The sequence below is a fragment of the Pagrus pagrus genome (assembly GCF_965226575.1).
Source record: "Pagrus pagrus genome assembly, chromosome: 12".
Taxonomy (NCBI): Eukaryota; Metazoa; Chordata; class Actinopteri; order Spariformes; family Sparidae; genus Pagrus; species Pagrus pagrus.
This window is the reverse complement of record NC_140196.1, coordinates 12,483,915-12,501,863: the sequence shown is the minus strand read 5'-3', so window position 1 is coordinate 12,501,863 and position 17,949 is coordinate 12,483,915. Positions and strand designations below refer to the sequence as shown.

General features: G+C 41.5%; 1 protein-coding gene across 1 annotated transcript; it reads left to right on the top strand.

Moving 5' to 3' along the window:
* The first annotated feature begins 1,420 nt into the window (after positions 1–1,420).
* Positions 1,421–16,480, top strand: wnt3a (wingless-type MMTV integration site family, member 3A). Its single transcript, XM_084368186.1, has 4 exons — positions 1,421–1,524; positions 6,336–6,577; positions 12,837–13,102; positions 13,192–16,480. The coding sequence occupies exons 1-4, from the start codon at positions 1,454–1,456 to the stop codon at positions 13,669–13,671; spliced, it is 1,059 nt and encodes a 352-aa protein (XP_084224312.1). The 5' UTR covers positions 1,421–1,453; the 3' UTR covers positions 13,672–16,480.
* The last annotated feature ends 1,469 nt before the right edge of the window (positions 16,481–17,949 follow it).

Genomic DNA, 17,949 nt, shown 5'->3' with positions numbered 1-17,949 from the left:
AAACACAAAAGTCGATTGAAATGGTGAGAGCTGCCTGTTATTAAACCGCTCATTAACAGAAATATGAGGAAAGTCATTTATATGCACATTTTAGATTCTCAGACATGTTTTTGCTGCTATTGGTGAAATGTCCCCTACCACCACCCTCCCCTCTTTGCAGCATGTTTTATTTTTCAGTCCCCTCAAGCCACAAAAGTACACTACAGCTGCCTGAAAGATTAGTTTGATATTTTTTAAATATGATCAAATAATCACCAGGGTCATTTTATTATTATTCCACAGCCTAGACTACAAAACATGTCTTAAAAACATGGTGAAAACTGATTTGACTGCTTGTGTTAAATTTAGAAATAATCTTCTTGTTCTCTGTGTGCAGCCCTGTTAGTCACTGACGTTGCACAACACTTGTCTTTTAATCATCAGGTAAGCATCAGTGCCTTTAAAAGGAGAGACAGACCGGCTATCAACAGCCACTTGACATTGAGGGAAGGAAACAGCGTTTAAAGTCAGTGGTGCGGCCAGTTTGATCGAATATTTTCGTCTGAGTCAGGGCCGTGAACACAACACAGTGAAGGCAGAGCATCTAAGATAACAAAAAACTTCCTTCCTTTCGTCTAATTTATGACGACAAGAACATTCACACCACTGTTTTAATTTCGTGACGGAAAGCTTAAAAATTACGTTTTTATTTTTACAATTTAAATATTAAACAAATGTAATATATTGTCAGATTATTAGGAGAACAAATCTAATAGTTTTCTTTTCTTTTTTTTTCAGTTCGTTGTGGATCCAACCAAAAACGTCTCAACCTCTAATTTTACATTCATGGCAAACAGGCACAAATAAAGGAGCGCGGACCTTAATAATGGTCTCAAGCAATTCACACATATTTATTTCTGCATTTTAGAAGCTTCAAGCCAGGGAGTGAAATCCGGACAGGTTGTTATAGCTACGCAATCCACAGGGGTTCCGATGTCTATTTAAAACCCCTCAGACCCTCCCTCTCTCCTTTAAACAACATTATATATCACACACACTGCATGCTAATGCGACCAATTCTCAATGAGCACTAAAACACATCTTAAAATTAGCTCATTCTGGCTGTCTGAGTTCAAACTGCTTGACTAGGCAACAGAGGGAACATATCATCAGAATTCCCCCTTTGGCGATACCTGCTGATTGGGTCCTTAAAAAAAAAGGAGCAAGCAGCTTTTAACTTTTAATATTTGGCTCCCGAGTTCTGCCACGAGCAGTCGCGACAGATAGATTCTCCCTCAGTTTATGTGGAGGATCGAAAATATATATATATATATATATATAAAAAATCCATCAAGGCAGATTCTCTCTCTTCTTTTTTCTTTTTTTTTTTCTCCTTTCTTCAGTTAAAATCTCAGTGCGCGTCTGAGCGCGCATGTAGGCTTTTCCACTGGAGAGGTTTTGCGAAACTTTAAGGATGATATACCTTGGATGTTTCCTGCTGCTCTGTGGGCTTACGCATGTCATGGCAAGTTATCCCATCTGGTGGTAAGTTTTATTTTTCTATTTCATCCAGAACAGATGCAGACATATGTTTTGTTTGTGTTGCATGTTGAGGAGTCTGGTGAGCAGGTTGGTGTGCCGATTTCAGCGGAACGTTTTAGGCGCACTGATGGTGAAGTCGTTCCAGCTTGATTTAGAGATTTTTTTGACGCGAGTGTTTAATATCTGGGGTGTCTGAGGTGGCTTTATAACGAGTCGAGTATCAGTAAGAGAGGAGCGAAAAAAAACAACAACACGTGAGTGTAATTTCCGAAACTCAAGCAGGGAACCAACTGGTGGAAACCACAAATAGCCAACGAAGAAACACATTTTTTTTTTTTTTATCAGGATTGTTTGTGTATTTTATTATTTTTTTAGGTGATGAACCTCGACATTTGAATCGAGAGCATTTTTCATATTCAGAGTGCAGCAGGTGCAAAGTTTGTGTGCCTGCAAGTGTGTGTGTGTGTGTGTATGTGTGTGTGTGTGTGTGTGTGTGTGTGTTTGTGTATGTGCGCGCTCATCCACTCGTGTGTGTGTGTATGTGTGTGTGTATCAGGGGTCAAAGTGACACAGGACAAGTATGAAGATTTAGCTTTAATGCTTTGGACGAGCTGGTATGTCATTTATTTATTGATGCATGTATTTATTTAATATGAATTGTGGGAATAATGAGAATAATACACAATTAAAATTGGAATCGTTATTATTTTTATATAAACAAACTTGCCACACTTCTCTTACTGAAGGCTTACTAACCAAACGCACCACAGTTTGATGTGTGATAACACTGTTTGCTGTCATGAATATCATTAACACGGATGTCTTTTACATTTTATCACTTTCCATCGTAAACAAAAATCAGAAACAGAGGAAATTCTCAACACTGTCAATATCTGATGCCTTTCTTGCATTTCCTTACGCTTGCTCACTGCAGAGCATGCACTCATATGCCTGTAAATGAATGGTGCTGCAGCCTGATTATTCCTTATATCTAAGAAACTGAGGCCTGACATTTATGAGCATTATATATTTTTTTACATTTAATCTTCTGGAGAAGCTCTTGTCAGGTCACAATGTCTTTTTCGCACAAAACCAACAAAAAAATGCCTGTTTTTACCGTAAATCCTTCGATATTTGGGGTTGCTTAGATATTAGCTGTACCCTAATCTACTTCCCTTAATGGGTCCCCTGGTGGTAATACTGATGAGAAACTAATTACACGCACAGCTGGAAGGAAATCCTGATATAACAGTGGGCCCTCTGCAGAGGTGGAAAAAAAAGACTCACCCAAATCTGAGGACTAAAAGTTTGTGCATGCTTCACCAACTCTGTTAACTACATTTTTGAATGTTTTATCAGCTGATGAGTACGTTTTGAACCTTTTCAGTTAGATGCCAGTGTGTGCAGTGCCATGATTTATCTCTGCTGATTGACACACTCGTGCACATTGAATAAGAGCTCCCTCTCTTTTTTTTTTTTTTCAGTGCTTTTTTGTGGCGCCGGTTATGAATGACACAATGGAAAGCAGGTTTTCCATTCTGTCATAACAAAAGCTAACTTCTGTGTTGATGGTTTGATGCTGGAGGGTTGGTCAGGTCTTTCATTCACTACAGAAGCTAAAAGAGAGGCAGGTAAACATAACGGGAGCAGATTTGCTGTATCACCCCGAACAATACAAACAATCTTTGGCTGCAGAAGTAGCACATGAAGTCACACTCTTGACGCCGAGGTTTCTTTTCTTTGCAAGACCACTGATGTTATTTTTGTTTCATGGCAACTCATCCCAAGTCAAATAACATGGCTCCCTCTGAATTGCACTCAATACGCCTGCATTGTCTGTCTGTTTTCAAGCAGCATGTCGGCTATCTGAGAGCTGAATCGTTTCCTTTCGCCTACAGATTCTGCTGAACTTGGCTTCAAGTGGCCGTCAGAGCTGCATCACACTCTGTAGTAGTAGGATAGGGATATGCACCAGGACAGGTTCATGTCTGTCTCTTCTATCTCGACCTGCCATGACATAGCCTGGCTGCACCCGCCACCCCCTTCCCTAGTCCACCCCACCTTAGAAGATAAATACCTGGAGGTGAAAGCTTGCCGCACATTCCTTTTCCCAAACATATTCTCTTGATGTCAAAGTCGGCTCCAAGGCCCCAGGGCCCACGAGTAAAGTGGTAATTCTAAGGTACCCTGCTTGGGCTTGCTGAAATATGCATTAAACCTGCGCTGGATACACTTAGACGAGAGGGGGAAAGTCTGTGCTAAGACAAAAATTGGATGTGATATATGTTTTGCTTAAGTATTTATTTGTTACAGCTCTAACCAAAGTGTTCATTTGACAAATAAACCTAAACAGCAAGAGTGAATCTGCTTCTTTATCAATTCAACCGAATATTAGTTTCTTTTGGCAGCTGGTGCTCGGATGATAAATGGATTTCTAAGTGGGAATTAGAAGAAAAAAAACATGAAGGCAAGAGCACTAAACAGATGCTTCAAATATTTGTTAGAGCCTCTTTAGACAATAGCTCCTTTAAAAAAAATCATAAATCATCCCTGGTGGAACATGCCCTGCCTCCTCTCTTGGGCCATTTCCTAACACAGGAAGAAGTGGCATGGATTACTCAGCCCCACTGAGACAGACACAGAGACGCGCACGACTGAAGCAAACTAAGCACATTGACTCATGATGGTTTTTTGAAGGGGATGACCTGGCTGAGATGCATGCAAAATACCCTCACTGGTGTAGTCCTGAAAGCTCATTAGAGACTCTGGCCAAGAGGAAACTACTGTATATATATGAGAACGTTTTTCAGCCATTATTCCTGCATTGATTAGAGCTCATTCGAGCTGTATTATGCACTGTTTCCTGCTGTCGAGACACATTTGGTGCTCATTCACTAATGCACAAATCGGTGTCAACGATTGAGTTGATGAAACGCCATGGAAACCTCAGAGACGCCGCGTTCTTCCTCTGTAGAGGAAAAGGAAGCAGAGGAGGCTCAGCAGGCCTGCAGTGAATTGTTGTACATGGTTTTCATAACTCTGTTTGTTGTGCATGTTTGAGGCAAACCAAAAGTCTGCACCAGTTTTGGGATGGGATGTGGACTCAGGTTTCTGCTGGGAACGATGTGCTTCAGGGTACGTGGACTGACAAGGGCCAAAGAGAGGTCAGCTTGTGGTAGGAGCGCCCTTGTTTACTGATGGATGTTGCAGACAAACTGCAGACAAATATGATTTCCTCTGAAGTCATTTTCAACTTGCCATCGCTCGTTTACTGGATGCCTCATTTATGATTAACCAGAGCGGTCTAGTCAGTTGAAAGTAGGCAAGAAATTCGGTTTAAGACTGGGTGACACATCACTCTGACATTTGCTTTGGGGGAAAAAAGCAGTGGTTCAACCACTAGGTCATCTGATGGCTTAGACACACCTTAACTGACAACATTAAAGTATAATACTGAAAGAGAAAGCCCTTAAATTTCATAGTGTGATTGAGGTAATCAAGGTCAGCATGCTTGCTGCCGTCAGAAGTTGTCAACCAGGGGTCATCCGGCTGAGGAGAGCTCTTAAAGAAAGCAGCCTGAGGCTAGTGTCAGGAGTCTTGGTAATCTTGTTGTGATCAGCGATTAGTCCTTGAACAACAGTGAACAGGTCAACGGATAGTGAGCTAACTGAAGAAGGCAGAAGACTGCACACCTGCTCTGGCTACAGTAACTGTTATCGAGCCCATATCACTCGGGGGAGGATCAGCAGATTACTGCTGCCAGTGTTCAGTCTCTAATTGACAGTTGATGTGAGATGAAGCCTTGTCTCGATTGCCAACAAGCTACTTTGTAGCTACTCTGCAGAGCATGTGCCAAAGATAATAAGAACTCTGCTATTAAATAATCAAGCAGTCAAAATATTGATTTTTGTGACACTTCAATAAAAACTCAGGTCAGCAGGGCATGCAGTTACAGAAGAAATGGTACTAGTTTATCTCAATTATATTAACTTTCATCCAACATTTTTATTAAGAGCTTAACATGCAAATGTAACCCATTATCCACCTTCATATTTAGCCAATAAGGCTTTCTGTGATGTGGAAACACCTACAGATAAACTGACAAAAGGTCATGTACAAGTACATTGAAACAAAATGTTTCCAAAATGGGCTAAATTACACGCTACACAGTGATACAAAGGATATCCCATTTCTATGATTACTAGTTACTAAAAGTCCTAATTGAGAGGACACAGAAAATAAAGACAGAAAGACAGAGAGAAAGCAATAAAGGCAGCGAGACGGAGAGATGTAATCAGTGAACCAAGTTTGCACTTGTTGTATCCCAGAATACCTTCCTCAAAGGAAAAGAGGGGGGGTTGGGTTCTGTGTCACACTTAATACACTCTCTGAAGTTTCAATGTCGGGTTTGCACTCTTATTACCCTAAGCTGAAGGCCTGTTAAGTGTGCGGACAGTTAATAACAAGGTGTAGTTTTCCAAGTTGTCAGCTTAAGGTCTATGAAGACCTCGAGATGCATCGTGGACTTTCATCTCAGACAGAAGCAGTGGCTGATTCTGTGGCAGCAGGGCTGCAATTTCAATACACACAAAGGCCAGGTGTCTGCAGAGAGGGTAGTTGAAGGGATAAAGGATGGATGCCTAATGGTAGCATCTGATACAGCAAATAAACACAGACAATCAAAACACACTCAGACGTAAAATTACACGGCACCTGGAGAGGGAAATTAGTCTCCCGCTTGAGTGGTGTTAAATCAGTAAATAAAGACACAGGCAGGCATGCACTGACAATGTCGACTTCCTCTCTCCTTGTAGGTCGCTAGCAGTGGGCCACCAGTACTCCTCACTGGGCACTCAACCGATCCTCTGTGGAAGCATCCCGGGTCTGGTGCCCAAGCAGCTGCGCTTCTGCCGGAACTACGTGGAGATCATGCCCAGCGTGGCCGAGGGCGTGAAGATTGGCATCCAGGAGTGCCAGCACCAGTTTAGAGGAAGACGCTGGAACTGCACCACGGTCAACGACAATCTGGCCATTTTTGGACCAGTGTTGGATAAAGGTATTAAAGCAAACCCAGTGTGCTCTCTTTAACGTCATCACAGTGCGTGTATGACTTGTCTTCGCTTCTATTCTTTCATGCAAAGAACCTGTAAGTTTACCTCAAGCACAGGTTGGCAATATCTGTGCTTTAAATCCCCTGAAGGATTCCTGGTGTTTTAATTTGGTATCATTCTTTTTTTCTTGGGTCATTTGTGATGAGGAGAAGCAGTTTGCCAGATGGCCAGAGGCTGAAAATTATCTTATTATGGGGAAAATTATCATATATGAGTCATAACCACAAGAAACAAAAGTGTGAATGTGTAATATCACAGGTCACATATTTAAACAAATGATCATCAAAGTCATCCTAGTTTCCCCGAGAGCCTGAAGTATCTCCCATGATCGTTTCCCCAGTCACTTCCCCTATCACCTCCACAGAAAACTTGCGCATTTGTGTCAAAATATGGGCAAATTATCGTACATTATGCCTTTTTTGGCAGTATTTATTGTACATCATACAGGATGCAAAATTATTGTGCAAAAAAGATAAATATTATACACCTGGCAACCCTGAACAGAAGTCAATGCTATAAACCGAATACCACTGTTACTCTGGTAATGCTGTCTGACCCTAATGACCCCAAAAGATGTGTCTATGTTTCTGCACTTCAAACCCTCTTCTAAGTTCTTAGAAGGTCTTAGTTCTTCAAACCAACTGCAAAAAAGACTGCAACTCCATCAAATGAAAGTGACTTATTGTACCTCTGTGCTGATTAACTCCTCCATTATCAATTCTATATTCTCTCTGTCTTATATTTGCATTAGAAAAGCCGCACTCCCCTGCGTGCATCATCCATTATGCACATTCAAATCCTTGTTTAAATAGACTTCAGACTGAACAAGCTCCGAGCGGCCTGTATGCATGAAATAACGTACACAATTAAGAGAGTGAGTTCTGTCTTGTTGGAGTTTTCTTTAGGAGGGAATTCCCTGTGATTGTTCTTCTGTGCGATCCTCTGAAGGGCCTTAAACGAGATTGTAATTTGAGTTATGGAGTTTTCCAAAAATACATTTTGTCCCATTAGATTCTGTGCATGTATGTCAATTCAGGTCTAATCATGGGCTCAGACTGCAGAAATCCCCACTGTGCCATGCACAATTTGAGAAGAATAAAACCCCAAAACCACGATAGAAAGTCTGTTACACATCCATATTTGACTGTGTTCAGGGGTTGTTGACTTTGTACAAAGGACATGCACCTTAGAAGCAATAGTCTGAGATTTGGGGAAATTCTAGCTCAGCATTAGATGAGAAGATTGATCCCATTTTTATGTGTGCCCGTTAGCTAAATATGAGGCTACAGCTAGCAGTTGTAGGTTAGCTTGAGCCCAACGTTTCTGTTTTTTGAGCAGATTAAACAAAGAAAAATATAAAGTGTTAATTAATGCGCTTTAGAGGTGCTAGTAGGCAGATTTTGTTCCCTTCAGACGATGCCAAGCAAGCTCTTTCCCTTTGTTTTCAGTCTCTTTGCTAAGCTAAACTACCTAGCAGCTAGCAGTTGCTTCATGTCTAATGGACAGATGTGAGAGTGGTATCAAACTTTTGGCAAGAAAGTGAATGAGTGCATTTCACAAAATGTCCAAATATTGCTTTGATGCCTGTGAGTACAGAGGATGCTTTTTATGATAGGCTTCAGCGTCCCTGTGCACTTCTTTTTTGTGTTCTTCATTAATTGCTAACTCCAAAATGAGTTACAGGCTTCAAAATTAAGAATGAGTGGAAGGGGAGGGTCGAGGATCTAAACCTGTCACCTAGTTTAGGGGAGATTGATGCAGACACAGGGGGGTCGGAGGTTAGCCGGGGCAATTGCTTTTAATAAACTCCTGAGCCAGTTGATAGAAGGGTCTTGAGCTCAAGTAGGTGGCTAACGATAGGGGTTCTCAATCCGAGTCCTATTGTGGTGCAAAATGCCACCACATCTCTCCCATTGCATCCCCTCCCAGGCCTAAATTGCAGGGGTACTGAGTGGAAAGAGGAGGCTGCTACTGGGCTTTAGTGAATCATTTTGATTGGATTAAGGTCACTGAGGCCCTTAATAATGTGAGAGGTCAAAGTGGCTGGATTAAGTGCCTTTGTCAGAGGCCAAGGAGAGTGACTCAGGGGCTCACAGGCCTTTGATAGGGCTTAGTAGGAGAGGGCTTCCATTTCATTGGATTTGATTGATGCTGGTGTTTGTCTGTGCAACAGGGCCATTGTCCTCACTGGTGTCTGTTTGTCTGCGATTCAGACTGTTGTGTGTCGGTTTCCTCCTGCCTTTTTTGGGGTGCGAAGCTGAAAGGAAGGGTAGGCGCCTTTAGAGGCTTCAGAGGCTTAGTTCCTATCAGTTAGCCCATCACTGCCCACGTCCTCCTCACCTTCAGAGAGGACATTAGAAGTTTGTTTTACAGAGGCGGATTAGGCAGAGTACTAGAAGAATGAAAGACATGGACCATTACGGAGAAAGGGCAGTTCTGTGAATTGAGTTGAGACTGAATGGAAAACAGTTTTCTGCTTGTACAAAAATGCTTTAATCACTTACAAACAGAAATACGCTCATGCCAAATGTGATCATACACTGGCATGACCACACACAAACGTTCATCCATCTAAATGCAGGCTGTCACGCATGCTGTTACGTCATGCATCGACACATAAAAGAGTCACTCCCGCCTTTAAAATGGACACATGACTCTCTATGTGCATGTTCTCTCTCCCTCACACATGGCCCGATCCTCCCTCTGTGTTTCTCTCTCACTCCACACCCCAAATCACGAGCCCTGCCTCCGGGCTATGTCTGCGTCAGCACTCATTAATTTACATTAACTAAAGTGTCAAAACATGCACTGCTGGAATCTGCCCGTGATGAAAGGTAATAGAAAGCTGCGCAGGTGTTCTTAGTCCGCAGAGCCGATCCCCGAGCTGTTTCGGCATTCATGGTATTTACAGAACACCTACCTACTATATGGGTATAATCAGGCTCCAGTTTATGAGTCATATGATAGAATTAGGGAGGGCACCTCGGCTTCAAAGAGTGGACAGTCACAGTTTCACAGGTGTTACCACACACACAGGTAGGGACATGCACCATCACTTTTCTACACGAAACCATTAAATTCAAATGAGGCTCACAGGAAATTCCTATTACGTAATACGTAAAGCGTGTGGAAGGGACGTGTGTAGCTCTGACTTATCTAACCTCCATTTCCTGTAGGTATCCCTCCCTTGCCCGAAGTCTGTATGCCAGGAAATCCACCTAATGAATTAACCTAAATCATTAAGTCCCATCTAAACTAACTGGGAAAAGGTCAGGGGATGTGGGTTACGACCTGTGACCTGAGGATGAGAAAGTGTAACTATTTAGGATGAGCTAAGAGGTCTCTGCTTTTCACGAGACGTATGTCTCTCCATGCTGGGGGAGGGAAGCTGGCGCACCAGTATATCATTAACTCTGGGCAAGAAAGAAAGAAGGGGTGTGGTAAATGGAGTTGATGGGGGGACCTTAGCCCCACTCCCTGCTGGGCACTGCTCAGAGCACAATATCTTCGCAACCATGAGATTAAGCAGGAGAAAAAGTGCTTTTCCCCATTCACACGCCCTTTAGATTGTTTTATTAAACCATTTGAATAGGGATTTCCCCGTCTGCCGACAAGCGGGGTCCAGCCAATGCATAGTTCTCTGTTGCTATGACTTAACTTGGTCCCCACTAATCACTGGCCAGGGCAAATTTCATATAAAATATCTGGGGCCATTGTGGGACTAACACAGCGTGACAGTGGCAGCACAATAGGGGATTCAACCCCCCAGCAGGTTGTAGGGACCACTTGGCCTGCCAGGGTCTGGCAAAGTTTGGTGGAGGAGCATTGTCGGAGTAAAAGTGTCCTGAAATACCATAAATTGGTCGTAAAACCAAGAATAGCTGAGCGACTGATGTAAGAGCTGGTGTCTCCAGGTGAAGCAAATGCTAATGCAGGTGTATATAGCCCCTGGAAGTTATGTGAAACACAGAGCATGGTACATAAGAAGTAGTTTGATAAGACATTTTAAACACCCTCTTAAAATTAATAATAAATGTTGAAGATGTGAATGTGAACATTTTTTGTAAGATAACTTTTGTTGGCTTTTTTATACAAAGTGAAAATTGTCTCAAGCACATACCAAGTTAAGAATACCTTGATATTGGCGCCATGTTCACAGTCTGGTATTGAGGTGTGTGTATACGCTAATACTCTCCTCACATGTGAGTTAATGCACTGAACATTGTTGGGGACAACTCTAGTTCCTGTATTTTTTTAAATAGAAGGTATGTTACTGAAGAGCGTGGGCCTGTTACAAGAACTCTGCGACCTTAGAGACCTACTTAACTTTTTTTCTAGGGTAGCCTGTCTACTCACACTCAAAGACACCAGGACATATTTAATTTGCCCCGATCCTTCGCCTTTGCTCATTTCATCCCAAGATAATCCTCTTTTCCTCTCCCATTTTAACTCCTCCTCCCCCTTATGCTATGCAGCATCAGTTCCAGTCATCCATAAGGTCACGTTTCTAAAGGAGATCCCCAGGGTTCCATTTTCGGACCACTTTTCTTCACACTTTTTTATAAATCAAGCTCAAACTTCTGTGACGCATTAAATTAAATTCTATTTCTAAGCCAATGATGCAGTCTTGTAAAGCAGAGAGGAATATAATTAAAGTGACAGCTAAATCTTGGTTCAGATAGTTGAAATTAGTTGTGTATAGTGTTGTAAAAAGTACTCAAAAATCATACTTGAGTACAAATAAAGATATGGTGTCAAAATATTACTTTGGTAGAAATAAAAGTCGCCCTTATGAATAGAACTTAAGTAAAAGTCTTAAAGTATCTGATAAGTAAAGTATCAAAAGTAAAAGTAAATTATGCACATATTTGGCTCTGATGCAGCACGTAATCTGCAAAGTAACCAGTAACTAAAGTAATCAAATAAATGTAATGGAATAAAAAGTACAACATTTGCCTCCAAAATAAAGTAGCAGGAGATAGACAGTACAACTGCTTCAAAATTGTACTTATGTACAGTAAGTAATATGATATTAAAGTGAAATGATCTGTGATGGATGTAGTAAGCGGGACTTGAGGAAGGCGAGCAGAGGTTCAGATGCATCGTGAACATTAGTAACCTTGTGCGTACACAAAATAAGTATGCAGTGGGTGGTGGAGGATGCCAGTAGACCTTTTCTCTTGCATCATTGTTTCTAATGCCCTTTAGTCCTCGAACTGGTTGGAACCTGCTGTAAGGGAGGAGCTCCTATTCCCTTCAGCTTTATACTCCTCCTTTCGTTTCTTTCTTCCCCTCCGTCGTTCTTGTTCTGTAGACAGAAGCATGTGCTGCCTCTTTATCTATCTCATACACACACACACAATCCCAAATTTTACTATTGATCTGTAACCCTCTCTGTCCATTTCTTTACTCTGTTTGTTCATGTCATATCACCACCTGGTGTTCCCACTTTCTTTATCTTGCTCTCTCTGTCTCTTTTCTTGTGATTGTGCAAGACCATACAAGTACATTATTCAAGGCAATCTCCCAGTCGTAATGAGTTCTGTTGGAGCAGGGAAGCAAATAATGACTTCCTTTGCTCCAAGTGTTGTTCATGATCTGGACACTAGAGTCCCATTTCAGTGTTGTGCCTATGCTTTGTCCCCGCAGTGTGAGGCAGTTTCCTAACCTTTCAAAAGCTTAATTGAGTCTCTTAATTATAGGCCTGTCAGACCCGTCTCTTCCTCTCATCTCTCTGGAAGATCCTGATCCCTCTGAGTCATCAGTTAGCTATGTCAGACAGAGGCATAGAGACCTTGCTGGCCTTACTCAGAGACAGGACGATTGATGTGTGGGCTAAATGAACCCACACGCCGCTTGGTACACCTTTGGTAGATACCTTAACACATGTAGTCAACAATAGTAATGGACTCTACAGTATGTATAGTGTATTTGATGTTGTCTTCTTGGCTTAGGTTGAGAAATATTTGCTTATGCAATCACACAAGACCGAACACAAGCAGATATCCATCTAAACAGGTGGTGACCTACATTCTCTGTAATTATAGCTACAGCTTTCTTATAAATTTAATCCTGAAAATAATCATCAGCACCAGAAACTCGTTACTCATGTGACTGCTGGGATGTCTCTCTGCAGGATGTTGCCTGCAGCTATTTCTTCCCCAATGCTCCATGTCTTACAGATATCTGAATTTCTCTTTCCAGCCACTCGAGAGTCAGCATTTGTTCATGCCATCGCCTCGGCGGGAGTGGCGTTTGCAGTGACCCGTGCCTGCGCCGAGGGTCCAGCCACCATCTGCGGGTGTGACACACCTCACAAGGGCCCCCCTGGTGAGGGATGGAAGTGGGGTGGCTGCAGCGAGGATGTGGAGTTTGGGAGCATGGTGTCCCGGGAGTTTGCTGATGCAAGGGAGAATCGGCCTGATGCGCGCTCTGCAATGAACCGCCACAACAATGAGGCGGGAAGAATGGTGGGTTTTCTAATAAGCTCTTTTTGGTGAGTGTGCTGCAGCATCTTTCTAGTATGAAATGTTTGATTAACACATTTTTTCTTCTTTAGTCCCTCAATGACAACATGTTCCTGAAGTGTAAGTGCCACGGGCTCTCCGGCAGCTGCGAGGTCAAGACGTGCTGGTGGTCTCAGCCTGACTTCCGAGTCATTGGTGACTACATGAAGGATAAGTACGACAGTGCGTCGGAGATGGTGGTGGAGAAACACAAGGAGTCCCGCGGATGGGTGGAGACCCTGAGACCCAAGTACAACTACTTCAAACCCCCTACAGAGCGAGACCTGGTTTATTACGAGGGCTCACCCAATTTCTGCGACCCCAACCCCGAGACTGGCTCCTTCGGCACCCGCGATCGCATCTGCAACCTGACGTCCCACGGCATAGACGGGTGTGACCTCCTCTGCTGTGGCAGGGGTCACAACACCAGGACTGAGAAGAGAAAGGAGAAATGCCACTGCATTTTCCACTGGTGCTGCTACGTCAGCTGTCAGGAGTGTGTGAGAGTCTACGACGTGCACACCTGCAAATGAAGACATCTGGGTTTCGTCTTTGCTCACCAAAATTGAAAGACTTCAATAGGCAGGAGAATGAATACAGCAACTTTGAGAGACTGTAAATCTGCCTGAGCTATCATGGACTCCAGCGGCAGATGCAACAGTCTTGTGTTTTGTGCTGTGATGCTAGAAAGAGCCCGTCTCTGCCTCAATCAGCTGAAAAGTAGATGTTGACATCGTCCATATGAACTGCAACGATGATGCTGATGATGACAACAATGTTGATATCTCTAGCGATGAGTTTTCATGTACTGACGTAGAAAAGGAGAACTGTCGGCTAATTGACAAACACCATATTGGTGATTTTTTTTTTTCTTTCTGTGTTCCACGTAGTTCCTTTTGTTGAGAATAGTCCAGCACTGCCAATGCTTTCAAGTCTGTGTGGCAAACAATGAAAGTGTCACATTTTCTTCAATGTTTAATCATCCTTCGTTTTTGCCACAACAAGATTTCTGAGCAATTTACATGATCAGACACTCAACAGCATGCATTCTCCTCCTCAACATTATAAGTATGTATCTGAAAACTAACATTATCGTGTGAATGGGTTGTGTTTTTTTTTTATAGTGTTAATATGTTACTGATGTTTGGGTAAGAATGCACTTGCACCTGAGTGAATGTAATTGTTATGCTGCAATGTGTTTACATGTTCTCCAATCCTTAAGCTAACGAGCTAATATCTGCTTTAAACGACTAACTTTATCCAGAGAGTAGACATGAGCCACATTCGCTGAACAAGAACACACGCGGTCCGCACATTTCCAGAAACACCCAGAAACACCGGAAGCTCTTTCTGAAGAGTAACAATGCTTTGGACGACATCAAGAGTTATGACCAAAGATGAGAAAAGAAAACCTGCTGTAAGTCCCTGGAGGTCAGACAACCCAATCGCCAGAATAAATGTTAGCTATGTAAGTTTCTGCAAAACCACAGATAAGTTAAAACTGAACGTTTCTTTTTATTGCGACGTTACGTTTTGTTTAGGTTCAATTTTCTATTTCTCTCCGGTCACAATGCTGTGCTTCTGGTTAGGTTTGGGCGCAAAAAACGCAAGTTGAGGGTTAGGGAAACAACAAGGTTTGGCTTAAAATACCAGTTTTGGTCGCCACAATCACGGATATGATCCCACTCCCCGTGACTGATATCCACTTTGGGTTGCCACAAACTGCGGTCAGCCGTCTAGTAGCCTTGTTGGCTGTAATAACTCCACCTCCATCCCCTCTACCTCCTGTTGTAAAAGTCAGCTAATAATGTGAACGTGATATGCTGTGTTTGCTACACATGTCAACCTTGGAGGTATCTGTGGTTTGCAGAAACGTTAACTGCCAACATTATATCCGAGCGACTGGGCTGGGTGAGAGCTGTAAAGGTCAGCACTTGTGTCCCGTTGAGAAATATGAAGCATGTCCTCCTTGTTTTTATCAGTATTAGCAACGTCTCATGTGAGTGGGTGTGGGGGGAAAACTGTTATTTATAAAAGGGATGTTTCCACTATATTTTCATTTCAAACATACAACATTCTTTTATTTTGAAATTAGATGAAATGCAAGTTAACTAAAACACAAATGGCAACAAACCGCAAACTAAGCTGTATCATATAAGCTCTGTATAATGCAGTATAATTGGCAGTTGTAGTAGAATTATGTGCATGTGATGACTCTCAGCTGTGGCTTCTTGTTCCCCGAACTTAACAACAAGCAGCATCACTGAAACTATCAATACTTCCCTTACTTTAATGCTGCTAAGTAAAGTTATATTTTTGTGTGTGTGCGTGTATGAGTCTGTGATTGTGTGTGTGTTTAGGTCCTTACATTACAGTGTGTCTTTGTCTATTTGTGTTTTGTGTGTATTCTTGCATGTATTGATTCTTTCTGTGAAAGAAATCTATTATCTATAGTTTGGAGAAAAAAATGTGAAGTTTTGACTAATTCTTGCATACAGTAATATCCATTTTAACCAAAATAGACCAAAATAGAGTTTATGTTATTTTAGTTGCCTGTGGTTTTGTAGTCATGCTAAACATCAGGGCGAAAATTACTCATGTTGCTCTCCCTCAATTTGAGAAGAAATACAACACAGTATTTATTTATTTGGAAAGTGAAAAACTACTGAAAGCTGAGACGAGACGTCTAAACAAGGTACATAATTGTTATGAAACAGTGTGCGTGCCATTTCAATGATAGCATCAACTATGGACAGATGTGTGCCGTCACTGATAAATTATTGTTTACAGCTAATGTGATGCTACTGTATGTCTCAGGCATGTATAGTTCTCAGATTTTAATCAAATTTGCCCACCCATGATTACTTTTCTTCCTGACTGAAAATAGTAATGAGCAGCCATAACCGGATACACGTTTTAAGTCGTCTTTAATAAACTACACAGCAACCACTATCAATACAGGAGCTGTTATCTTGCATTTATTACTGTACACTTTATATGTGATTGATTGCTCGTGTGGACAATTTGCGTATGTTCAAATTTTTTTGTTAAGTCTTTAAATCCAAAGTTTTGTACAAAGTAGTTTTTGTGTTTTTATGGATTTCTAAAATTTGATGTTTTTTTTATAATTATTTATTTCATGCTATGTACATATTAGTAAGTAAAAGTATATATTTGCAGAAATAAATTTTTTTGAAGCAGTGTTGTGACTCGTAACACTGTAGCTTTTTTTTTTTTTTACCTCATCTCTGTTTTTTTCACTGACTGCACACAGGTATCGTTTGTCCTGCTGCCTGTAGTAGATTTCTAAAGTTAACTCTGTAACACCAAAATAAAGCAACATAAACAAACCAAACCGTTGTTCCCTCATCTATGACTGAACTTTACTTTTATTATTTATTCATTTTTGCGAATTTTGATTGTCCCAGGACCAGTGCACATTGACCTCTGACCTCTGGGGACTGATGTGACGAAAGTGCCAACATTGTAAGTATTACACGTGTATAAACTTGAATCTGAAGATGAGAGCACAATGTGAAATAAATCCATAAAAAAAAAAAAAAAAAATAGACATAGTTGTATAAATGTATAAAACAAAAAGAAACTGTTGGCATTTTTTAAAAGCCCTCATAGAAAAGTCACACCAACCTACGCTTTCCCACGGAGGACACAAATATGTGCAATGACACCCAATTAGCTATTTTTATACGGAGAAGATTATGTGTTGGAATAGAATTATGAATGATAGTGTTGGTCAAATTCAGCTTTGCAAGGGTGTGAAGCTGAACAGAATGTGGTGATGGTACATGTACGGTGACCCTGAGAGTTCAACGCAAGCTTATTAAGAAAACATCAAAACATCTTCACCAGTTTGACAACAAGCACAGCATTTAGCAAAGAGTAAACACAGCCAAAGTAGCAGAGAGACTCTGCAAGTAGCACAGAGACAGCAGAAACTGTTCCAGGGGACACTAAAAAGTGATGCACATGGCTGGGATATGCTTGTTGCTGTGGTTGTGTGGTAAAGCCATTGAATTCGGCTATCAAAATGTGGCATTGGTTAAAGTGAGACTACAAGCATGTCCTTACAGCTTCTGGACATGTGCATCACCTTTTAGTGACCCCTGGAAACATTTTGACATTTTGTCAAAGTGGTGAGGATGTTTTCTTAAATGACTTATCTATTTGCATGTAATCTTTTTGTCCAAACAACTACTGGTCATATCATTACAGCATCAAATGCAACAAATAAACATCTTGATGCATTAGCCAATTGTCTTCAGGTTATTTATCATTCCTATCAACACATTTAAAGTTTTAAAAAATCATCTATTCTACATTTAAATCTGTATGTATGATGTTCCAAAGGCATTGTCTAAAATATCATCTTGCGTCAACGATTGTGGGTGGCATATTACCAATCCATCTGAGTACTACATTTTCCCTGGCAGCAAATGTTAGTATATTACACAGCCCTCTTTGATGGGAACCTTTAATATCACGACTGGGCAAACTGAAAAGCAAACCTGAAGTTCAGCCTCCGGCTTGATATCAAAAATTCAGTCAAGCCTACTGACAATTTTACCCTGATACTCCTCAACACGGATCCGTGTCCACATATGATGCCGATAACTTCCCTCTTGACATTTGGAGTACATTTCAGTCAAACTTGGATTCATCCTGAGTCTCAGCTGGGAGGGCTGTAAAAGATTGCATGTGTTTTCTTAACTTGCATTGTGTTGAGATCTCAGGGCCGCTTGTGGTACAAGATGACATGTCTAGAAGCACCTTAACGGTTTAATAGTAGTAGC